Source organism: Protomyctophum parallelum (genome assembly GCF_964188405.1).
Source record: "Protomyctophum parallelum genome assembly, chromosome: 1".
Classification (NCBI taxonomy): Eukaryota; Metazoa; Chordata; class Actinopteri; order Myctophiformes; family Myctophidae; genus Protomyctophum; species Protomyctophum parallelum.
In genome coordinates this window covers 106,374,115-106,399,311 of record NC_139697.1, presented here as the reverse complement: position 1 = coordinate 106,399,311, position 25,197 = coordinate 106,374,115, and the positions used below count along the sequence as shown (strand labels likewise).

The following is a 25,197-nucleotide window of genomic DNA, read 5'->3' as shown; positions in this document are numbered from 1 at the left end:
GTGTGTGCGTGTGTGTGAGGGGGGATTAGGATAGTCTCGATTCCGATCGTGTCATGATCAAACGATCGGAGTCGGATCGGGAACGATAGACGGTGATCGGGACGTCCCTAGAATCAATATTAAATCCATACATCGATGTGTGATATCAGACTGAATCAATATTAAATCCATACATCGATGTGTGATATCAGACTGAATCAATATTAAATCCATACATCGATGTGATATCAGACTGCATATCGTCTGAATCAATATTAAATCCATACATCGATGTGATATCAGACTGCATATCGTCTGAATCAATATTAAATCCATACATCGATGTGTGATATCAGACTGAATCAATATTAAATCCATACATCGATATGTGATATCAGACTGAATCAATATTAAATCCATACATCGATATGTGATATCAGACTGAATCAATATTAAATCCATACATCGATATGTGATATCAGACTGAATCAATATTAAATCCATACATCGATATGTGATATCAGACTGAATCAATATTAAATCCATACATCGATATGTGATATCAGACTGAATCAATATTAAATCCATACATCGATATGTGATATCAGACTGAATCAATATTAAATCCATACATCGATGTGATATCAGACTGCATATCGTCTGTGGTTTGGGATGTTATCATATACGGTTGTGATATGTTGGCGTGAACGTGTTCTATAAAAATATAAACATCGGACCAGGATGAGACGGTATCGATAGACACTCACAAATCAAATGATCGGAATCAGATCGGAAAGCAAAAAGAAAGAAAAAAACGTGATTGGCAAATCTCTAGATCCCTAGACCTCTAGATCCCTAGCCCTCTAGATCCCTAGACCTCTAGATCCCTAGACCCCTAGACCTCTAGATCCCTAGACCTCTAGATCCCTAGACCCCTAGACCTCTAGATCCCTAGACCCCTAGACCTCTAGATCCCTAGACCTCTAGATCGCGTGTCGGTAGGTGGGGCGTGTCCAGGGAATACTGGAAGACTCGCCCCGGTGAATTGCCCGTCTTTCCTCCCGGAATTTTCCCCAGTGAGGGGGATGACTTTGTAATATGCTATTGGCTGTTTGTATTATTTTTGGAAAAATATAAACAGATACTCCTGTGGAAAGGCTATATTATTTTACTTATATTGACCCTATAAACAATTTAGTATTATTTAGTGTAAGGTTTTGCCCCCTCAAATGGTACCTCGTCAGATAATCCCCACATATCCTACAACAACTTCTGTGAACAGCTTTTCATAAATTATATTTGTACTTAGGCTGTTCTGCTGTCATGAAAGTTTACAGTTAGAGAAACTCAAAGTCCAGCCGTCTGCTGTCCAGCCTCTCCCACCCCTCACTGCATGGGGGAAACTCTGGGAGGAAAACAGAAACGGGGTGAGTTGTCTTGTTACCCATGCCAGGAGGTGGAGCCTGTTGTTTTTAGGGGCGTGTCAGTGGGTGGAGCCTGTTGTTTTTAGGGGCGTGTCAGTGGGTGGAGCCTGTTGTTTTTAGGGGCGTGTCACTGGGTGGAGCCTGTTGGTTTTAGGGGCGTGTCAGGGGGCGTGTCAGTAGCGCTTGACGTTGATGAACACTTTGATGGCTCCGGTGAAATCAGCGGATAGCAGAACCTCTGTGTGGTCCGTCTTCAGGGCTCCTGAGAGAGAGACATAGACAATACATTAGACACCGGAGAGAGAGAGAGAGAGAGAGAGAGAGAGAGAGAGAGAGAGAGAGAGAGAGAGAGAGAGAGAGAGAGAGAGAGAGAGAGAGAGAGAGAGAGAGACAGAGAGAGAGAGAGAGACAGAGACAGAGACAGAGAGAGAGATCAAAGAATCAATTTTATTATTGTCATACGAACAGGTGTGTTTGTTTAGTAAAATATAAATGCTTCCGTCGTACAGTCTGGAGCAACGGAAGCTCTAATCATGAGTAAAATATAAATGCTTCCGTCATACAGTCTGGAGCAACGGAAGCTCTGATCATGAGTAAAATATAAATGCTTCCGTCGTACAGTCTGGAGCAACGGAAGCTCTGAAGGAATGGTCTCAGAGTTAAAGGTTAAATTAGTACCTGAAGGAATGGTCTCAGAGTTAAAGGTTAAATTAGTACCTGAAGGAATGGTCTCAGAGTTAAAGGTTAAATTAGTACCTGAAGGAATGGTCTCAGAGTTAAAGGTTAAATTAGTACCTGAAGGAATGGTCTCAGAGTTAAAGGTTAAATTAGTACCTGAAGGAATGGTCTCAGAGTCTTCAGAGTCGATGCTCTGGCGGTCGGGCTCTGGTTTCTCAGCGGCTGCAGCTCCGCTCACGGCCTCCGGGGGCACTATGAGGCCCGGGTGAGGAGCAAAGATGGCCGACGTCACCACCGCGTTGTGAGCTGGACGCGCACACGCACACACACACACACACACACACACACACACACACACACACACACACAAGGTTATTTATTTATTTGGAGAAAAAAAAACTGCTTGAAATATGGACATTTCTAAAGATGGAAACGATTGATGATCATGAAATACTCTGTGTACTGTGTCAAAGAACTTAGAGGTTACCTTTCATTCCTTCCCAGAAGTCATTTGCGGTCTCGGATGTGAACTCACCTTTAACACTTACAGCACGTAGGACGCCTGAGAACGTCATAGGATAGAGTAGAGTAGAGTTCTAAGGACGTCTGAGGACGTCCTAGCGACATCCCAGCGATGCGGGGCGAGATATTAATATTCAGAATTTTTCCTATTTATTTTTTTGGCATTTCGCTTTTCGCTTGCCGTATGCTAACGCTCAGTGCAACTATTAGCTTATTATTGACTCCCACGTTAGCGAGACGGAAAGAATGACTCGTAGCTCCTAATCCAGGGCGCTCTCCGTGGTGATGAATAGAGCGATATGCTGGCGCTTATTTTCTGCTCCTCATCCGTCTCTCCCGCAAAATATGAACGCTTTTTGGAGCGTAAAACAATATATTAAGATGATCGGGGATGTTGAGGTCACTTTGTAAAGTCAACTTTTTTAGGAAAGTGTTTCCGGTTCATGGCTTTCAAAGTAAAAGCGATCAGACACCTCCGGTATTCTATAGCCTATATTTTGAAGGCAGTCGGCGTACTCAATGTGTTAATCAGACCAGTGTGTGTCCAGTGGAAACCTCGTTATGAATCTGATCTCAGGTCAGAATGGGTTAATTCCTGCCCAGAAGGCATTGCGGTCTCGGAGGTGAACTCACCTTTAATTCCTTCCCAGAAGGCATTGCGGTCTCGGAGGTGAACTCACCTTTAATTCCTTCCCAGAAGGCATTGCGGTCTTTGGAGGTGAACTCACCTTTAATTCCTTCCCAGAAGTCATTGCGGTCTTTGGAGGTGAACTCACCTTTAATTCCTGCCCAGAAGGCATTGCGGTCTCGGAGGTGAACTCACCTTTAATTCCTTCCCAGAAGTCATTTGCGGTCTCGGATGTGAACTCACCTTTAATCAGACCAGTGTGTGTCCAGTGGAAACCTCGTATGAATCTGATCTCAGGTCAGAATGGGTTAATTCCTTCCCAGAAGGCATTGCGGTCTCGGAGGTGAACTCACCTTTAATTCCTTCCCAGAAGGCATTGCGGTCTTTGGAGGTGAACTCACCTTTAATTCCTTCCCAGAAGTCATTGCGGTCTTTGGAGGTGAACTCACCTTTAATTCCTTCCCAGAAGGCATTGCGGTCTCGGAGGTGAACTCACCTTTAATTCCTTCCCAGAAGTCATTTGCGGTCTCGGATGTGAACTCACCTTTAATCAGACCAGTGTGTGTGCAGTGGAAACCTCGTTATGAATCTGATCTCAGGTCAGAATGGGATAATTCCTTCCCAGAAGTCATTGCGGTCTTTGGAGGTGAACTCACCTTTAATTCCTTCCCAGAAGTCATTGCGGTCTCTCCGTACCGAGGTGAACTCACCTTTAATTCCTTCCCAGAAGTCATTGCGGTCTTTGGAGGTGAACTCACCTTTAATTCCTTCCCAGAAGTCATTGCGGTCTCTCCGTACCGAGGTGAACTCACCTTTAATTCCTTCCCAGAAGTCATTGCGGTCTCTCCGTACCGAGGTGAACTCACCTTTAATTCCTTCCCAGAAGTCATTGCGGTCTCTCCGTACCGAGGTGAACTCACCTTTAATTCCTTCCCAGAAGTCATTGCGGTCTTTGGAGGTGAACTCACCTTTAATTCCTTCCCAGAAGTCATTGCGGTCTCTCCGTACCGAGGTGAACTCACCTTTAATTCCTTCCCAGAAGTCATTGCGGTCTCTCCGTACCGAGGTGAACTCACCTTTAATTCCTTCCCAGAAGTCATTGCGGTCTCTCCGTACCGAGGTGAACTCACCTTTAATTCCTTCCCAGAAGTCATTGCGGTCTTTGGAGGTGAACTCACCTTTAATTCCTTCCCAGAAGTCATTGCGGTCTCTCCGTACCGAGGTGAACTCACCTTTAATTCCTTCCCAGAAGTCATTGCGGTCTCTCCGTACCGAGGTGAACTCACCTTTAATTCCTTCCCAGAAGTCATTGCGGTCTCTCCGTACCGAGGTGAACTCACCTTTAATTCCTTCCCAGAAGTCATTGCGGTCTTTGGAGGTGAACTCACCTTTAATTCCTTCCCAGAAGTCATTGCGGTCTCTCCGTACCGAGGTGAACTCACCTTTAATTCCTTCCCAGAAGTCATTGCGGTCTCTCCGTACCGAGGTGAACTCACCTTTAATTCCTTCCCAGAAGTCATTGCGGTCTCTCCGTACCGAGGTGAACTCACCTTTAATTCCTTCCCAGAAGTCATTGCGGTCTCTCCGTACCGAGGTGAACTCACCTTTAATTCCTTCCCAGAAGTCATTGCGGTCTCTCCGTACCGAGGTGAACTCACCTTTAATTCCTTCCCAGAAGTCATTGCGGTCTCTCCGTACCGAGGTGAACTTGCTCAGGTCGTGGTACGTGCTCCAGATGTAGACGTACTTGTCCTCCGATCCGCTCACGATGAACGAGTAGTCGTGGCTGAAAGCAAAAGGATTGAGACGTTAAAATAAAGTTTATGTACGTTTTCTTAATCTTTTCCCAGGTTCCCGTCTGGAACAACAACAACGTTAAAATTACACTTTCCAAAAAATTACACTTTCATCAGTTTTACAGGTAAAGTGGATGAAATTCGTTTTGTGTGTGCGCGTCACCTGAAGCTAGCTTTGATCTGGCTGCTGTGTGTGTGTGTGTGTGTGTGTGTGTGTGTGTGCGTGTGTCACCTGAAGCTAGCTTTGATCTGGCTGCTGTGTGTGTGTGTGTGTGTGTGTGTGTGTGTGTGTGTGTGTGTGTGTGTGTATGTGTGTGTATGTGTGTGTGTGTGTGTGTGTGTGCGTGCGCGTCACCTGAAGCTAGCTTTGATCTGGCTGCTGCTGTTGACGTAGCCCTTGTACTTCATGGACAGAGAGAGGTCACGGAGGTCGTACAGCCGGATGCGAGAGTCGTTGGACGTCACCAGAATCTGAGGAGAAAAAATACACAATAGACCTTTAATTCAGACCCCAACAATTATTAAAAAAACACACAATAGACCTTTAAAGCCTGTAACATGGCCGCGCTCCGAGCTGTCCAGATCCGATCACGTCCTTTTATCGGGACAAACTGTGATCTCTTTCCCAGTATCCCAATGTTATATCTATATCTAATATATGTGACCAGATTTGACTGAGAGCCTGCCATCGCGCACATTACAGCTTTTCACCGGAGGAGAAAAACGTTATATATTTTTAAAATGAGTTAACATCACAGGCAGACTCTGCACATACTGGAGGATGTCTGAGATAAATGAGTTAACATCACAGGCAGACTCTGCACATACTGGAGGATGTCTGAGATAAATGAGTTAACATCACAGGCAGACTCTGCACATACTAGAGGATGTCTGAGATAATAAATGAGTTAATATCACAGGCAGACTCTGCACATACTGGAGGATGTCTGAGATAAATGAGTTAACATCACAGGCAGACTCTGCACATACTAGAGGATGTCTGAGATAATAAATGAGTTAATATCACAGGCAGACTCTGCACATACTGGAGGATGTCTGAGATAATAAATTAGTTAATATCACAGGCAGACTCTGCACATACTGGAGGATGTCTGAGATAAATGTCAGAGCTGAGAGAACATTCTCTGTGTGTATGTGTGCGTGCGTGTATGTGTGTGTGCATGTATGTGTGTGTGCGTGTGCGTGTATGTGTGCGTGTATGTGTGCGTGCGTGTATGTGTGCGTGTGTGTGTGAGTGTATGTATGCGTGCGTGTATGTGTGCGTGTGTGTGTGCATGTATGTGTGCATGTGTGCATACCTTGTTCTCTCCGGGCAGAGGCTCGATTCCTGTGATTTTACGACCAACTCGGTTGCGCCCCCTGGTGGACCTGACGTGGATCTGCGTGTGGTATTTGAGGCGCTGCAAACAATATCATTTACAATTTACAATTTAGGCATTTATCAGACACATAAAAACATTTATCAAGAAACATGCGTAAGCTAAGAAAGTAACAGTGGAATATCTATATAATGAAACTATACATATAAACTATACATCTATACTATTATGCTATACATTATGTACTATGGCGTGCTATGACTACATACAATGCAATTATAGTGCTGTCTACATAACATGCTATAAGTCTGTATCAAATGCTATCTAAGTCTACAGAAATGCTATCTAAGGGGTTAGGGTAAGTGCTATGGGCCATGATGGAGTCTGAAAAGGTGGGTTTTCAGACTACGGCGGAAGATTGGGAGTGAATATAAAACAAACACAGGGAGTCACTCATAATCCATAAACCTCAGACACAACTGTGAACCAGTTTCTCTTCATTTTACACTAGTTCATCTCTGGGACCCCGGAATGTATATCGTAACATCAATGTGTACAAATGGAACCAAACGGATTGCTAGGGTCCGTTTGGTTCTATTTGTACACCGTCAGAGTTACAGACCCATAAGGGTCCATTTGGTAAACTATCATTTAGCTGGGGGACCCCCTTGGAACACCCTAAAGGACCCCTGGGGGTCCCCGGACCCCACTTTGGGAACCAGCGTGGTAGAAGATGCATGGTATTCACTGACCTCGGTGTCGTAGAAGATGCATAGATGCATAGATGCGTAGATGCGTAGATGCATATATGCGTAGATGCATAGATGCGTAGATGCATAGATGCATAGATGCATAGATGCGTAGATGCATAGATGCGTAGATGCGTGGTATTCACTGACCTCGGTGTCGTAGAAGATGCATAGATGCGTGGTATCCACTGACCTCGGTGTCGTAGAAGATGCGTAGATGCGTAGATGCATAATGCATAGATGCGTGGTATTCACTGACCTCGGTGTCGTAAAAGATGCATAGATGCGTGGTATTCACTGACCTCGGTGTCGTAGAAGATGCATAGATGCATAGATGCGTAGATGCATAGATGCGTAGATGCATAGATGCATAGATGCATAGATGCGTAGATGCATAGATGCGTGGTATTCACTGACCTCAGTGTCGTAGAAGATGCATAGATAGAAGATGCATAGATAGAAGATGCATAGATTAGTAGATGCATAGATGCGTAGATGCATAGATAGAAGATGCATAGATTCGTAGATGCGTAGATGCATAGATGCGTAGATGCGTAGATGCATGGATGCATAGATGCATAGATGCGTGGTATTCACTGACCTCGGTGTCGTAGAAGATGCATAGATGCGTAGATGCATAGATGCATAGATGCATAGATTCGTAGATGCATAGATGCGTGGTATTCACTGACCTCTGTGTCGTAGAAGATGCATCGTCCGTCGTAGGTTCCGATCACGGCGTACTTCCCGTTCTGGCAGAAGTTGGCGGCGGTGATGAGCCGCGTGGTTCCGTCCACCTCGTTCCACAGCGCCACCTTCTTGTCGGGAATGTTCCACAGGCGGAGCTTCCCGTCCAGAGAGCCCGACAGGAAGTAGCGGTCGTCCTGCGGAAGGTCACAGTTTAAGGGGTTAAAGGTCATCCCACACAGGGGTCACACGGTGTCTATTCCGTCGACTAAGGCCCTTTCCCAATTGCCCCCTTCTCCATGGCCCTGTACATGGTGTATGAGGTCAGAACAGAGTCCCCCCTTCTCCATGGCCCTATACATGGTGTATGTGGTCAGAACAGAGTCCCCCCTTCTCCATGGCCCTGTACATGGTGTATGTGGTCAGAACAGAGTCCCCCCTTCTCCATGGCCCTATACATGGTGTATGTGGTCAGAACAGAGTCCCCCCTTCTCCATGGCCCTGTACATGGTGTATGTGGTTAGAACAGAGGTCAGAGGTCACTCACCCGGGGATGGAAGGTGATGGCCGTGACGAAGTCGATGTGTTGGAAGCAGCACAGACACTCTCTACGAGAGATGTGCCACAGTCTGACCGTCTTATCCATGGAGGAGGAGAGGAGGAAGAAGTTCTACAACACAGAACACATGGTCACATCCTGACCGTCTAACACAGACCACATGGTCACATCCTGACTGTCTAACACAGACCACATGGTCACATCCTGACCGTCTAACACAGAACACATGGTCACATCCCGACCGTCTAACTCTAAAACATCCCAAACTCTCTACGAGATGTGCCACAGTCGGACAGCCTTTACGAGGCAGGAATAAGTTCTACAACCAACCACACGTCACTACAACACCTAGTCTAAAACATCATGATAACCTCCTGACCGTCTAAAACATCATAACATCCTGACCGTCTAAAACATCATGATAACCTCCTGATCGTCTAAAACATCATAACATCCTGACCGTCTAAAACATCATAAGATCCTGAGTCCTGACCGTCTAAAACATCATGATAACATCCTGGCGTCTAAAACATCATGATAACCTCCTGACCGTCTAAAACATCATAACATCCTGACCGTCTAAAACATCATGATAACATCCTGGCGTCTAAAACATCATAACATCCTGACCATCTAAAACATCATAACATCCTGACCGTCTAAAACATCATGATAACATCCTGGCGTCTAAAACATCATAACATCCTGACCGTCTAACATCATAACATCCTGACCGTCTAAAACATCATAACATCCTGACCGTCTAACATCATAACATCCTGACCGTCTAAAACATCATAATAACATTCTGACCGTCTAACATCATAACATCCTGACCGTCTAAAACTTCATAATAACATTCTGACCGTCTAACATCATAACATCCTGACCGTCTAAAACATCATAATAACATTCTGACCGTCTAACATCATAATAACATCCTGACCGTCTAACATCATAACATCCTGAACCACTGCTTTAGGGTTAAAGGTCAGAGGCCATATATACCTTGGACCAGCTGAGGTCGAGGAGGTCGGCGGTGTGACCTTTGTACTTGCAGAACGGGATCTGTCTGAACGGAGCGTTGCGGTCCTCTGTGTCAGGATCCTCTGGCATGCTCGCCTGCACACGGACACACACACACACACACACACACACACACACACACACACACACACACACACACACACACACACACACACACACACACACACACACACACACACACACACACACACACACACACACACACAGTATGGGTACATGTGTCTTGGTGTGTGTTCATCATTTACAAACGTGTGAGAGCTGAACTCACCGCCATGTCTGAGTCTGACTTGGACGAACACAGACTCTCCTGAGAGGGCGAGGGAGACACCCGTCCTGAGAGAGTGAGAGAGAGAGAGAGGAACACAATGACAACCACATCTTTATAAAGGTAAATAGTGCATTTATATAGCGCTTTTATCCAAATCACTTTACATAGATTATGCATTACATTCACCCACACACGCACATGCGCACACGCACACACCAATGAGTTCATTTGTAGTAATAACTAAATTTAGACCAAAAGTGTAGTTTCTGCACTCTGGCTGTGGAGGGCAGCGTTGCTACCTGCAAGCCCACCGGGTCCCAACGGGCCGTCTGTGTGTCTGACCAACGGACCGTCTCTGTCTCTGACCAACGGACCGTCTGTCTGACCAACGGACCGTCTCTGTGTCTGACCAACGGACCGTCTCTGTGTCTGACCAACGGACCGTCTGTGTGTCTGACCAACGGACCGTCTCTGTCTGACCAACGGACCGTCTCTGTGTCTGACCAACGGACCGTCTCTGTGTCTGACCAACGGACCGTCTCTGTCTGACCAACGGGCCGTCTCTCTGTCTGACCAACGGACCGTCTCTCTGTCTGACCAACGGACCGTCTCTGTCTGACCAACGGACCGTCTCTCTGTCTGACCAACGGACCGTCTCTGTGTCTGACCAACGGACCGTCTGTGTGTCTGACCAACGGACCGTCTGTGTGTCTGACCAACGGACCGTCTCTGTGTCTGACCAACGGACCGTCTCTGTGTCTGACCAACGGACCGTCTCTGTCTGACCAACGGACCGTCTGTGTCTGACCAACGGACCGTCTCTGTCTGACCAACGGACCGTCTCTGTGTCTGACCAACGGACCGTCTCTGTGTCTGACCAACGGACCGTCTCTGTCTGACCAACGGACCGTCTCTGTCTGACCAACGGACCGTCTCTGTGTCTGACCAACGGACCGTCTGTGTGTCTGACCAACGGACCGTCTGTGTGTCTGACCAACGGACCGTCTCTGTCTCTGACCAACGGACCGTCTGTGTGTCTGACCAACGGACCGTCTGTGTGTCTGACCAACGGACCGTCTGTCTGACCAACGGACCGTCTGTGTGTCTGACCAACGGACCGTCTCTGTGTCTGACCAACGGACCGTCTCTGTCTGACCAACGGACCGTCTCTGTCTGACCAACGGACCGTCTCTCTGTCTGACCAACGGACCGTCTGTGTGTCTGACCAACGGACCGTCTGTGTGTCTGACCAACGGACCGTCTGTGTCTGACCAACGGACCGTCTCTGTCTGACCAACGGACCGTCTCTGTCTGACCAACGGACCGTCTGTGTCTGACCAACGGACCGTCTGTGTGTCTGACCAACGGGCCGTCTCTGTGTCTGACCAACGGACCGTCTGTGTGTCTGACCAACGGGCCGTCTCTGTGTCTGACCAACGGACCGTCTCTGTGTCTGACCAACGGACCGTCTCTGTGTCTGACCAACGGACCGTCTGTGTCTGACCAACGGACCGTCTGTGTGTCTGACCAACGGACCGTCTGTGTGTCTGACCAACGGACCGTCTCTGTGTCTGACCAACGGACCGTCTGTGTCTGACCAACGGACCGTCTCTGTGTCTGACCAACGGACCGTCTCTGTGTCTGACCAACGGACCGTCTCTGTGTCTGACCAACGGACCGTCTCTGTGTCTGACCAACGGGCCGTCTGTGTGTCTGACCAACGGACCGTCTCTGTGTCTGACCAACGGACCGTCTCTGTGTCTGACCAACGGGCCGTCTCTGTGTCTGACCAACGGACCGTCTTTGTGTCTGACCAACGGGCTAGTTCGTATCCCCGGCACGTTAAAATTACCACCGCTGAAGTGCCCTTTGAGCAAGGCATTGAACCCCTACCATGAAATGTTCTATGAGCAGGGCCTGGCTGTAAACAAGTTATTGAGCTTAGTCCAGTTACCCTGCAGGGTAAACATAGTACCTTTCCTTACCTTAGTCCAGTTACCCTGGGTAAACATGGTACCTTTCCTTTCCTTAGTCCAGTTACCCTGGGTAAACATGGTACCTTTCCTTTCCTTAGTCCAGTTACCCTGGGTAAACATAGTACCTTTCCTTTCCTTAGTCCAGTTACCCTGGGTAAACATAGTACCTTTCCTTTCCTTAGTTCAGTTACCCTGGGTAAACATAGTACCTTTCCTTTCCTTAGTCCAGTTACCCTGGGTAAACATGGTACCTTTTCTTTCCTTAGTCCAGTTACCCTGGGTAAACATAGTACATTTCCTTTCCTTAGTCCAGTTACCCTGGGTAAACATAGTACCTTTCCTTTCCTTAGTCCAGTTACCCTGGGTAAACATAGTACCTTTCCTTTCCTTAGTTCAGTTACCCTGGGTAAACATAGTACCTTTCCTTTCTTTAGTCCAGTTACCCTGGGTAAACATAGTACCTTTCCTTTCCTTAGTCCAGTTACCCTGGGTAAACATAGTACCTTTCCTTTCCTTAGTCCAGTTACCCTGGGTAAACATAGTAGGTCCTTTCCTTTCCTTAGTCCAGTTACCCTGGGTAAACATAGTACCTTTCCTTTCCTTAGTCCAGTTACCCTGGATAAACATAGTACCTTTCCTTTCCTTAGTCCAGTTACCCTGGGTAAACATAGTACCTTTCCTTTCCTTAGTTCAGTTACCCTGGGTAAACATAGTACCTTTCCTTTCCTTAGTCCAGTTACCCTGGGTAAACATGGTACCCTTTCTTTCCTTAGTCCAGTTACCCTGGGTAAACATAGTACCTTTCCTTTCCTTAGTCCAGTTACCCTGGGTAAACATAGTACATTTCCTTTCCTTAGTCCAGTTACCCTGGGTAAACATAGTACCTTTCCTTTCCTTAGTCCAGTTACCCTGGGTAAACATAGTACCTTTCCTTTCCTTAGTCCAGTTACCCTGGGTAAACATAGTACCTTTCCTTTCCTTAGTCCAGTTACCCTGGGTAAACATAGTACCTTTCCTTTCCTTAGTTCAGTTACCCTGGGTAAACATAGTACCTTTCCTTTCCTTAGTCCAGTTACCCTGGGTAAACATGGTACCTTTTCTTTCCTTAGTCCAGTTACCCTGGGTAAACATAGTACATTTCCTTTCCTTAGTCCAGTTACCCTGGGTAAACATAGTACCTTTCCTTTCCTTAGTCCAGTTACCCTGGGTAAACATAGTACCTTTCCTTTCCTTAGTTCAGTTACCCTGGGTAAACATAGTACCTTTCCTTTCCTTAGTCCAGTTACCCTGGGTAAACATAGTACCTTTCCTTTCCTTAGTCCAGTTACCCTGGGTAAACATAGTAGGTCCTTTCCTTTCCTTAGTCCAGTTACCCTGGGTAAACATAGTACCTTTCCTTTCCTTAGTCCAGTTACCCTGGATAAACATAGTACCTTTCCTTTCCTTAGTCCAGTTACCCTGGGTAAACATAGTACCTTTCCTTTCCTTAGTTCAGTTACCCTGGGTAAACATAGTACCTTTCCTTTCCTTAGTCCAGTTACCCTGGGTAAACATGGTACCTTTTCTTTCCTTAGTCCAGTTACCCTGGGTAAACATAGTACCTTTCCTTTCCTTAGTCCAGTTACCCTGGGTAAACATAGTACATTTCCTTTCCTTAGTCCAGTTACCCTGGGTAAACATAGTACCTTTCCTTTCCTTAGTCCAGTTACCCTGGGTAAACATAGTACCTTTCCTTTCCTTAGTCCAGTTACCCTGGGTAAACATAGTACCTTTCCTTTCCTTAGTCCAGTTACCCTGGGTAAACATAGTACCTTTCCTTTCCTTAGTCCAGTTACCCTGGGTAAACATAGTACCTTTCCTTTGCTTAGTCCAGTTACCCTGGGTAAACATAGTACCTTTCCTTTCCTTTCCTCTTACTCTTGGGTTTTATAATGCAGTGCGACTTCCGCGATAGCCGATCTACAAGATCACAACGCTGATTGACAGTGCACTGTGCAGCAGTTATACAACTACAAGTAAGTAAAGGATAATTTGTGTGTTCATGACGTCTTGTCCTTTTCAGTGTGATGTGTGTTCTTGACTTCTTGTTCTTAATGTGGGTTTATCCAGATAGTGTATAAAGAAGGATAGAGATCAGGGGTTCAGAGCCTTGCTCAAGGACACTTTGACACTAACTCTGGGGGAGGAGCCCACAGGGATCGAACCGGGAACCTCTAACTCTGGGGGAGGAGCCCACAGGGATCGAACCGGGAACCTCTAACTCTGGGGGAGGAGCCCACAGGGATCGAACCGGGAACCTCTAACTCTGGGGGAGGAGCCCACAGGGATCGAACCGGGAACCTCTAACTCTGGGGGAGGAGCCCACAGGGATCGAACCGGGAACCTCTAACTCTGGGGGAGGAGCCCACAGGGATCGAACCGGGAACCTCTAACTCTGGGGGAGGAGCCCACAGGGATCGAACCGGGAACCTCTAACTCTGGGGGAGCCCACAGGGATCGAACCGGGAACCTCTAACTCTGGGGGAGGAGCCCACAGGGATCGAACCGGGAACCTCTAACTCTGGGGGAGGAGCCCACAGGGATCGAACCGGGAACCTTGTGGTTACCATCGGGATTTGACCTCATTTATTATTGATTTGACCCTTGACCCCCAAAATGTAGTTCCTACACTCTACATTAGTTCTGTAGTTACTGCAATTTTTTTACGCTTTTTTTTCTCTAAAACAAAACAAATTTTAACTCACAGAACTTAAATTGGACACCAATAAGTTATATTTTAGTAAAAACTCAATTTAGATCAAAAATGTAGTTTCTGGCTGTGGAGAGCAGTGTTGAAATCTGCTGTATTATCGGTTTTCCCTCTGTTTATTTCTTTTTTATGGGCTGTTGGCTGTTGGTTGTCATGGCTGCCAGATCCTATTGGCTGTTGGTTGTCATGGCTGCCAGATCCTATTGGCTGTTGGTTGTCATGGCTGCCAGTTCCCACCTGATGTTGTGTGGGAGTTCAGACTGATCCAGACCGTACTGAATAACTGTCAGTTTGCATAAAGTCTTCAGACTAGGACTCAAGTCTAAGACATACAGGTCATCATTGAATGTGTTGGATGATCTACGTCCTCCAAAGAGGATGATACGATCTCCCACCATGCAACAGAATGCCACGTGATTGAACATGTATTGACTTAAACATGGAACATTCCCTTTGGACTCAACCTTCTTCCAGGTGAAGGTCTCTGGACTGAATTTCCACAGATCATTGAAGTCCTGCTTATGGTTCCTGCCACCAAATATGTACAGCTCTCCATTGTAGGAAAAGCCTGTATGACCGTAGCGTCCTTCTGGAAGAGGCCATGCAGAAGGAGTGTTTATCCAATAGTTAGTCTCCGTGTCAAACACTCTGATGGTCTTGTAGCCCCCATCACCGAAGCCCCCAAATATAAACATCTTTGTCCCGATGATGGTGGCAGAGTGACCTGCTGAATCAGGAGGTAGAGTTCCTCTGGTGTTAATTAAAGCCCAGACCATCGTGGTGGTGTCCATCTTGTAGATGTCATTAGTGAATCTATACCCGGCCCTTCCTCCATTGATAAACATGACCTTCCCAACAACACAGGCTGAGTGGCCCCACCTCCCCTCTGGAACGGTCCCAGAAACCTTGGGTGTGAGCATTCTGTGGTCGTCGACATCAAATGCATAAAGCACCGTGCTGTAGTTCCCTGTGTCAATCCTTCCCCCCCAGATGTAGATGAAAGGGTCGATCAGCACAGCTGTGCGGCTGGTTTCCATGGGTTGAACCTCTAGGGGGCGTTGTCCTCTTCCAGGCTTCTCTGGGGGCAACTTGGTCCAGCATAAAGACACTGTATTGAAGACATGCACTTCAGTTCGACGCTCTGACTCGATAAAGTCTCCTCTAAAGCAGTACACTTTGTGGTCCACTGCTACAGTAGCATCATACCGTGTCTCTGGAAGCCCTTTTAGGTGCACCGTCCAATGAAGCATTTCTCACAGTAGTTTATAGGTTTCTCCCGGTAAAATAATGCAGTCCTGAATACCTTGAATGAATGACCTGAAGGAATGCAGTCCTACTGTGTGGGTCAGCACTTATATAGGTTAGCGGGCCTACGTGTGACGTAGACATGATGTCACATGTAGGCCAAGTTGGTGTGTCGTAGATGACTGACGTCACAGACTGACCTGCTACTAGAACAATGACTGACGTCACAGACTGACCTGCTACTAGAACAATGACTGACGTCACAGACTGACCTGCTACTAGAACAATGACTGACGTCACAGACTGACCTGCTACTAGAACAATGACTGACGTCACAGACTGACCTGCTACTAGAACAATGACTGACGTCACAGACTGACCTGCTACTAGAACAATGACTACGTCACAGACTGACCTGCTACTAGAACAATGACTGACGTCACAGACTGACCTGCTACTAGAACAATGACTGACGTCACAGACTGACCTGCTACTAGAACAATGACTGACGTCACAGACTGACCTGCTACTAGAACAATGACTGACGTCACAGACTGACCTGCTACTAGAACAATGAATGACGTCACAGACTGACCTGCTACTGATCTGAGTGGTTATCCTATTCCAGAGTCGTATAGATGAGAGAGTTACGACAACTCTGTTCACTTCATGGGGCTTCAGTCCAATGGCGGCTCTTCTACATAGACATCTATTGGCCAAGAGTGATAAGGGACTGAACCGTAAGTTCACGGAATGCATCGAAGTCTATGGACTGTACAGTGAAGTTTATGGAATGCATTGGAGTCTATGTACTTTAGAGTGAAGTTTACTGAATGCATTGGCGTCTATGGACTTTAGAGTGAAGTTTATGAAATGCATTGGAGTCTATGGAATTTAGAGTGACGTTTACATACTGTACTGTACTGTACTGTACTGTACAAGCTCTCCTCCCTGGCCTCTGTGTCTGTGTGTTAGGCTGCACAACAGTGACACTTGGTGGTGACAATATGCTATTTCCGTGCTCGGACACAGGGACTCACACACATAGCTGTCTATAGGAGTGGTTGCACCACTCATTTTTGTTTCTTCATGATTTGATAAGTAGTGAAAACAGCCGATCTACAAGATCACAAGGCAGCATGAACACGTTGTGTTGTGAGCTTGTAGATCTGCTATTTTCACTAGTTGGGGATCCGGGTAAACGTCTAATTACTCTTTGGGGTGACGAGCTGAAATGTTTGAGAAGCGTCCGTCCGTCCGTCTGTCCATCCCTCCATTCATCAACAATGAGTACCATTTAACACATGCACTGCCCCCTGGTGGACTAAAGTGGTGGTGCTTGGCTGCCACGGGATCTGCTTCTGTTTTTAGTGTGATGCACGTCCGGTTTCGCGGTCCATTTTAGATGCTACATTATTAGCGTTGATGCTAGCGAGCTAAAACGAGGCCATCCTTGCTCTAGAAAACGCCCAATGTTCCAAATGGCGATCAGCGGAAAACCAGAAAAGACCTCCGAACGTCAGACAACCAGAAAAGACCTCCGAACATCAGACAACCAGAAAAGACCTCCGAACATCAGACAACCAGAAAAGACCTCCGAACATCAGACAACCAGAAAAGACCTCCGAACATCAGACAACCAGAAAAGACCTCCGAACATCAGACAACCAGAAAAGACCTCCGAACATCAGACAACCAGAAAAGACCTCCGAACATCAGACAACCAGAAAAGACCTCCGAACATCAGACAACCAGAAAAGACCTCCGAACATCAGACAACCAGAAAAGACCTCCGGACATCAGACAACCAGAAAAGACCTCCGGACATCAGACAACCAGAAAAGACCTTCGGACATCAGCGCTTTGTCAAAACCATGGAGAGCTTCGTGGATTTAGAGTTATGAGACACTTCAGTCGGAACGTAAACAGGAAGTGAACGGCAGCGTGCGTGCGCCAAACCGGTCAAGGAGTGCTGTAGAAGGAGAGGCCAGAAAAAAAAATATTTTTTTTTTACAGCAATCCTGTTTTATATCTTCATAAAAGCTTATATGGCGGAGAATTCCGTCACAAGCAGCTGACGGTTATATGGCGGAAACTCGCTTGCTCTTTTTTCCAAATCACTTTAGACGTGCATTACATTCACCCATGAATTCACACATTCACACACCGATGGCGGAGGAAACCATGCAAGGCACCAACCTGCACATCGGGAGCAATCAGGGGTTCAGAGCCTTGCTCAAGGACACTTGGACACCAACTCTAGGGGAGCCCACAGGGATCGAACCGGGAACCTTGTGGTTACCATCGGGATTTGACCTCATTTATTATTGATTTGACCCTTGACCCCCAAAATGTAGTTCCTACACTCTACATTGGTTCTGTAGTTACTGCAAATTTTTATAACGCTTTTTTTCTCTAAAACAAAACAAATTTAAACTCACATAAGTTAAATTGGACACCAATAAGTTATATTTTAGTAAAAACTGAATTTAGATCAAAAATGTAGTTTCTGGCTGTGGAGAGCAGTGTTGAAATCTGCTGTATTATCGGTTTTCCCTCTGTTTATTTCGTTTTTATTGGCTGTTATTTTTTTCCTATTGGCTGTTGGTTGTCATGGCTGCCAGTTCCTATTGGTTGTTGGTAGTCATAGCTGCCAGTTCCCACCTGATGTTGTGTGGGAGTTCAGACTGATCCAGACCGTACTGAATAACTGCCAGCTTGCATAATGTCTTCAGATTAGGACTCAAGTCTAAGACATACAGGTCACCATCGACTGTGTTGGATGATCTTTGTCCTCCAAAGAGGATGATACGATCTCCCACCATGCAACAGAATGCCATGTGACTCCGTGTTGTGTTTAAACATGGAACATTCCCTTTGGACTCAACCTTCTTCCAGGTGAAGGTCTCTGGACTGAATATCCACAGATCATTGAAGTCCTGCTTATGGTTGCTGCCACCAAATATATACAGCTCTCCATTGTAGGAAAAGGCTGAATGACCATAACGTCCTTCTGGAACAAGCTGTGCAGAAGGTGTGTCCAGCCAATAGTTATTCTCTGTGTCAAACACTCTGATGGTGTTGTAGCCCCCAATGCCCCCAAATACAAACATCTTTGTCCCAATGATGGTGGCAGAGTGATGTGATGAAGCAGGAGGTGGAGTTCCTCTGGTGTTAATTAAAGCCCAGACCATCGTGGTGGTGTCCAACTTGTAGATGTCATTAGTGTATCCAGTCAGATTGAATCCTCCATGGATAAACATGACCTTCCCCAAGGCACAGGCTGAGTGGTCTTCCCACCCCTCTGGAACGGTCCCAGAAACCTTGGGTGTGAGCATGCTGTGGCCGTCGACATCAAATGCATAAAGCACCGTGCTGTAGTTCCCTGTGTCAGTCACTCCCCCCCAGATGTAGATGAAAGGGTCGATCAGCACAGCTGTGCGGCTGGTGTTCTTGGGGTGAACCTCTAGGGGGCGTTGTCCTCTTCTATGTGTCTCTGGGGGCAACTTGGTCCAGCATAAAGACAGTGTGTTGAAGACATGCACTTCAGTCCGACGCTCTGACTCGATAAAGTCTCCTCTAAAGCAGTACACTTTGTGGTCCACGGCTACAGCAGCATCATACCGTGTCTCTGGAAGCCCTTTTAGGTGCACCGTCCAACGAAGCATTTCTCAGTAGTTTATAGGTATCTCTCTGTAAAATAATGCAGTACTGAATACCTTGAATGAATGACCTGAAGGAATGCAGTCCTACTGTGTGGGTCAGCACTTATATAGGTTAGCGGGCCTACGTGTGACGTAGACATGATGTCACATGTAGGCCAAGTTGGTGTGTCGTAGATGACTGACGTCACAGACTGACCTGATACTAGAACAATGACTGACGTCACAGACTGACCTGCTACTAGAACAATGACTGACGTCACAGACTGACCTGCTACTAGAACAATGACTGACGTCACAGACTGACCTGCTACTAGAACAATGACTACGTCACAGACTGACCTGCTACTAGAACAATGACTGACGTCACAGACTGACCTGCTACTAGAACAATGACTGACGTCACAGACTGACCTGCTACTAGAACAATGACTGACGTCACAGACTGACCTGCTACTAATCTAAGTGGTTATCCTATTCCAGAGTCGTATAGATGAGAGAGTTACGACAACTCTGTTCACTTTATGGGGCTTCAGTCCAATGGCGGCTCTTCTACATAGACATCTATTGGCCAAGAGTGATAAGGGACTGAACCGTAGGTTCACGGAATGCAACAAAGTCTATGGACTTTAGAGTGAAGTTTGCGGAACGCATTGGAGTCTATGTACTTTAGAGTGAAGTTTACTGAATGCATTGGAGTATATGGACTTTAGAGTGAAGTTTGCGGAACGCATTGGAGTATATGGACTTCAGAGTGAACTGTCCTTGCAAAGGCTCTGTCCTATCCTATCCTAGATCCTTTAAACTGTCCAATGGGAAGACAGCGTTGTCACGCTCATGTCACTCTGACTCAGACATAACCATATAAGGCACTGTTTCCCAAACAGTGGGTCATGTGACCCATGTGTGGGTCGCGGCACATTTTATGAGTCCCTTTGTTTTGTTTTCTTTTGTTTCCTGCATGTCGTTTTTAATGAATATTATTTATAAACATTTAGAAGGAAAAGAAAAATCACACCCATGTGAAGTGAGGGGCGCTCTTATCTTACAACATCAATCACAACATAATGTTTGTTTAAGCAGAAATCAGACCCTGTACTGTACTGTACTGTACTAGCTCTCCTCCCTGGCCTCTGTGTCTGTGTGTTAGGCTGCACAACAGTGACACTTGGTGGTGACAATATGCTATTTCCGTGCTCGGACACAGGGACTCACACACATAGCTGTCTATAGGAGTGGTTGCACCACTCTTTGTTTTTTCTTCATGATTTGATAAGTAGTGAAAACAGCCGATCTACAAGATCACAAGGCAGCATGAACACGTTGTGTTGTGAGCTTGTAGATCTGCTATTTTCACTAGCTGGGGATCCGGGTAAACGTCTAATTACTCTTTGGGGTCACGAGCTGAAATGTTTGAGAAGCGTCCGTCCGTCCGTCTGTCTGTCCATCCCTCCATTCATCAACAATGAGTACCATTTAACACATGTACTGCCCCCTGGTGGACTAAAGTGGTGGTGCTTGGCTGCCACGGGATCCGCTTCTGTTTTTAGTGTGATGCACGTCCGGTTTCGCCGGCCATTTTAGATGCTACATTATTAGCGTTGATGCTAGCGAGCTAAAACGAGGCCATCCTTGCTCTAGAAAACGCCCAATGTTCCAAATGGCGATCAGCGGAAAACCAGAAAAGACCTCCGAACATCAGACAACCAGAAAAGACCTCCGAACATCAGACAACCAGAAAAGACCTCCGAACATCAGACAACCAGAAAAGACCTCAGAACGTCAGACAACCAGAAAAGACCTCCGAACATCAGACAACCAGAAAAGACCTCAGAACATCAGACAACCAGAAAAGACCTCCGAACGTCAGACAACCAGAAAAGACCTCCGAACATCAGACAACCAGAAAAGACCTCCGAACATCAGACAACCAGAAAAGACCTCCGGACATCAGACAACCAGAAAAGACCTCCGAACATCAGCGCTTTGTCAAAACCATGGAGAGCTTCGTGGATTTAGAGTTATGAGACACTTCAGTCGGAACGTAAACAGGAAGTGAACGGCAGCGTGCGTGCGCCAAACCGGTCAAGGAGTGCTGTAGAAGGAGAGGCCAGGAAACAAATAGAAAAAAAAAAAAGATTACAGCGATCCTGTTTTATATCTTTATAAAAGCTTATAAGGCGGAGAATTCCGTCACAAGCAGCTGACGGTTGGATCTTATATGGCGGAAACTCGCTTGCTCTTTTTTCCAAATCACTTTAGACGTGCATTACATTCAGCCATTAATTCACACATTCACACACCGATGGCGGAGGAAACCATGCAAGGCACCAACCTGCACATCGGGAGCAATCAGGGGTTCAGAGTCTTGCTCAAGGACACTTGGACACCAACTCTAGGGGAGCCCACAGGGATCGAACCGGGAACCTTGTGGTTACCATCAGGATTTTACCTCATTTATTATTGATTTGACCCTTGACCCCCAAAATGTAGTTCCTACACTCTACATTGGTTCTGTAGTTACTGCAATGTTTTTATAACGCTTTTTTTCCTCTAAAACAAAACATATTTAAACTCACAGAACTTAAATTGGACACCAATAAGTTATATTTTAGTAAAAACTCAATTTAGATCAAAAATGTAGTTTCTGGCTGTGGAGAGCAGTGTTGAAATCTGCTGTATTATCGGTTTTCCCTCTGTTTCTTTCTTTTTTATGGGCTGTTATATTTTTGCCTATTGGCTGTTGGTAGTCATGGCTGCAAGTTCCCACCTGATGTTGTGTGGGAGTTCAGACTGATCCAGACCGTTCTGAATAACTGCCAGTTTGCATAAAGTCTTCAGACTAGGACTCAAGTCTAAGACATACAGGCCATCATTGGCTGTGTTGTATGATCTTTGTCCTCCAAAGAGGATGATACGATCTCCCACCATGCAACAGAATGCCACGTGATTGAACATGTATTGACTTAAACATGGAACATTCCCTTTGGACTCAACCTTCTTCCAGGTGAAGGTCTCTGGACTGAATTTCCACAGATCATTGAAGTCCTGCTTATGGTTCCTGCCACCAAATATATACAGCTCTCCATTGTAGGAAAAGACTGAATGACCATAACGTCCTTCTGGAACAAGCTGTGCAGAAGGAGTGTTCATCCAAAAGTTAGTCTCTGTGTCAAACAGTCTGATGGTGTTGTAGCCCACATCACCGAAGCCCCCAAATACAAACATCTTTGTCCCGATGATGGTGGCAGAGTGACATGCTGTAGCAGGAGGTGGAGTTCCTCTGGTGTTAATTAAAGCCCAGACCATCGTGGTGGTGTCCATCTTGTAGATGTCATTAGTGAATCTATACCCGGCCCTTCCTCCATAGATAAACATGACCTTCCCAACAACACAGGTTGAGTGGCCCCACCTCCCCTCTGGAACGGTCCCAGACACCTTGGGTCTGAGCATTCTGTGGTCGTCGACATCAAATGCATAAAGCACCGTGCTGTAGTTCCCTGTGTCAGTCGCTCCCCCCCAGATGTAGATGAAAGGGTCGATCAGCACAGCTGTGCGGCTGGTTTCCATGGGGTGAACCTCTAGGGGGCGTTGTCCTCTTCTATGTGTCTCTGGGGGCAACTCGGTCCAGCATAAAGACAGTGTATTGAAGACATGCACTTCAGTCCGACGCTCTGACTCGATAAAGTCTCCTCTAAAGCAGTACACTTTGTGGTCCACTGCTACAGCAGCATCATACGGTGTCTCTGGAAGCCCTTTTAGGTGCACCGTCCAATGAAGCATTTCTCACAGTAGTTGATAGGTTTCTCCCGGTAAAATAATGCAGTCCTGAATACCTTGAATGAATGACCTGAAGGAATGCAGTCCTACTGTGTGGGTCAGCACTTATATAGGTTAGCGGGCCTACGTGTGACGTAGACATGATGTCACATGTAGGCCAAGTTGGTGTGTCGTAGATGACTGACGTCACAGACTGACCAGCTACTAGAACAATGACTGACGTCACAGACTGACCTGCTACTAGAACAATGACTGACGTCACAGACTGACCTGCTACTAGAACAATGACTGACGTCACAGACTGACCTGCTACTAGAACAATGACTGACGTCACAGACTGACCTGCTACTAGAACAATGACTGACGTCACAGACTGACCTGCTACTAGAACAATGACTGACGTCACAGACTGACCTGCTACTAGAACAATGACTGACGTCACAGACTGACCTGCTACTAGAACAATGACTGACGTCACAGACTGACCTGCTACTAATCTGAGTGGTTATCCTATTCCAGAGTCGTATAGATGAGAGAGTTACGACAACTCTGTTCACTTCATGGGGCTTCAGTCCAATGGCGGCTCTTCTACATAGACATCTATTGGCCAAGAGTGATAAGGGACTGAACCGTAAGTTCACGGAATGCATTGAAGTCTATGGACTTTAGAGTGAAGTTTATGGAATGCATTGTAGTCTATGGACTTTAGAGTGAAGTTTATGGAATGCATTGGAGTCTATGGACTTTAGAGTGAAGTTTATAGAATGCATTGGATTCTATGGACTTTAGAGTGAACTGTCCTTGCAATGGCTCTGTCCTATCCTATCCTAGATCATTTAAACTGTCCAATGGGAGGACAGCGTTGTCACGCTCATGTCACTCTGACTCAGACATAACCATATAAGGCACTGTTTCCCAAACAGTGGGTCATGTGACCCATGTGTGGGTCATGTGACCCATGTGTGGGTCGCGGCACATTTTATGAGTCCCTTTGTTTTGTTTTCTTTTGTTTCCTGCATGTCGTTTTTAATTAATATTATTTATAAACATTTAGAAGGAAAAAAAATCACACCCATGTGAAGTGAGGGGCGCTCTTATCTTACAACATCAATCACAACATAATGTTTGTTTAAGCAAAAATCAGACCCTGTACTGTACTGTACAAGCTCTCCTCCCTGGCCTCTGTGTCTGTGTGTTAGGCTGCACAGCAGTGACACTTGGTGGTGACAATATGCTATTTCCGTGCTCGGACACAGGGACTCACACACATAGCTGTCTATAGGAGTGGTTGCACCACTCATTTTTTTTCTTCATGATTTGATAAGTAGTGAAAACAGCCGATCTACAAGATCACAAGGCAGCATGAACACGTTGTGTTGTGAGCTTGTAGATCTGCTATTTTCACTAGTTGGGGATCCGGGTAAACGTCTAATTACTCTTTGGGGTGACGAGCTGAAATGTTTGAGAAGCGTCCGTCCGTCCGTCTGTCCATCCCTCCATTCATCAACAATGAGTACCATTTAACACATGTACTGCCCCCTGGTGGACTAAAGTGGTGGTGCTTGGCTGCCACGGGATCCGCTTCTGTTTTTAGTGTGATGCACGTCCGGTTTCGCGGTCCATTTCAGATGCTACATTATTAGCGTTGATGCTAGCGAGCTAAAACAAGGCCATCCTTGCTCTAGAAAACGCCCAATGTTCCAAATGGCGATCAGCGGAAAACCAGAAAAGACCTCCGAACATCAGACAACCAGAAAAGACCTCCGAACGTCAGACAACCAGAAAAGACCTCCGAACATCAGACAACCAGAAAAGACCTCCGAACATCAGACAACCAGAAAAGACCTCCGAACATCAGACAACCAGAAAAGACCTCCGAACGTCAGACAACCAGAAAAGACCTCCGAACATCAGACAACCAGAAAAGACCTCCGGACATCAGACAACCAGAAAAGACCTCCAAACATCAGCGCTTTGTCAAAACCATGGAGAGCTTCGTGGATTTAGAGTTATGAGACACTTCAGTCGGAACGTAAACAGGAAGTGAACGGCAGCGTGCGTGCGCCAAACCGGTCAAGGAGTGCTGTAGAAGGAGAGGCCAGAAAAAA

At 46.3% G+C, this 25,197-nt stretch overlaps 1 protein-coding gene across 2 annotated transcripts in view; it reads right to left on the bottom strand.

The window, feature by feature from the left end:
• Positions 1-1,157: 1,157 nt before the first annotated feature.
• Positions 1,158-25,197, bottom strand: part of wdr44 (WD repeat domain 44) — a 135,751-nt gene continuing 111,711 nt past the window's right edge. For both annotated transcript variants that reach the window (XM_083784636.1, XM_083784635.1), the window contains 9 exons: positions 9,678-9,742; positions 9,371-9,484; positions 8,351-8,473; positions 7,809-8,000; positions 6,347-6,448; positions 5,383-5,498; positions 4,890-5,017; positions 2,238-2,387; positions 1,158-1,665 (listed from right to left, as the gene is read on the bottom strand). In XM_083784636.1, the coding sequence (XP_083640762.1) occupies positions 1,577-1,665; positions 2,238-2,387; positions 4,890-5,017; positions 5,383-5,498; positions 6,347-6,448; positions 7,809-8,000; positions 8,351-8,473; positions 9,371-9,484; positions 9,678-9,742 (1,079 nt within the window). In that variant the 3' untranslated portion in view covers positions 1,158-1,576. The remainder of the gene's footprint in view (positions 1,666-2,237; positions 2,388-4,889; positions 5,018-5,382; positions 5,499-6,346; positions 6,449-7,808; positions 8,001-8,350; positions 8,474-9,370; positions 9,485-9,677; positions 9,743-25,197) is intronic.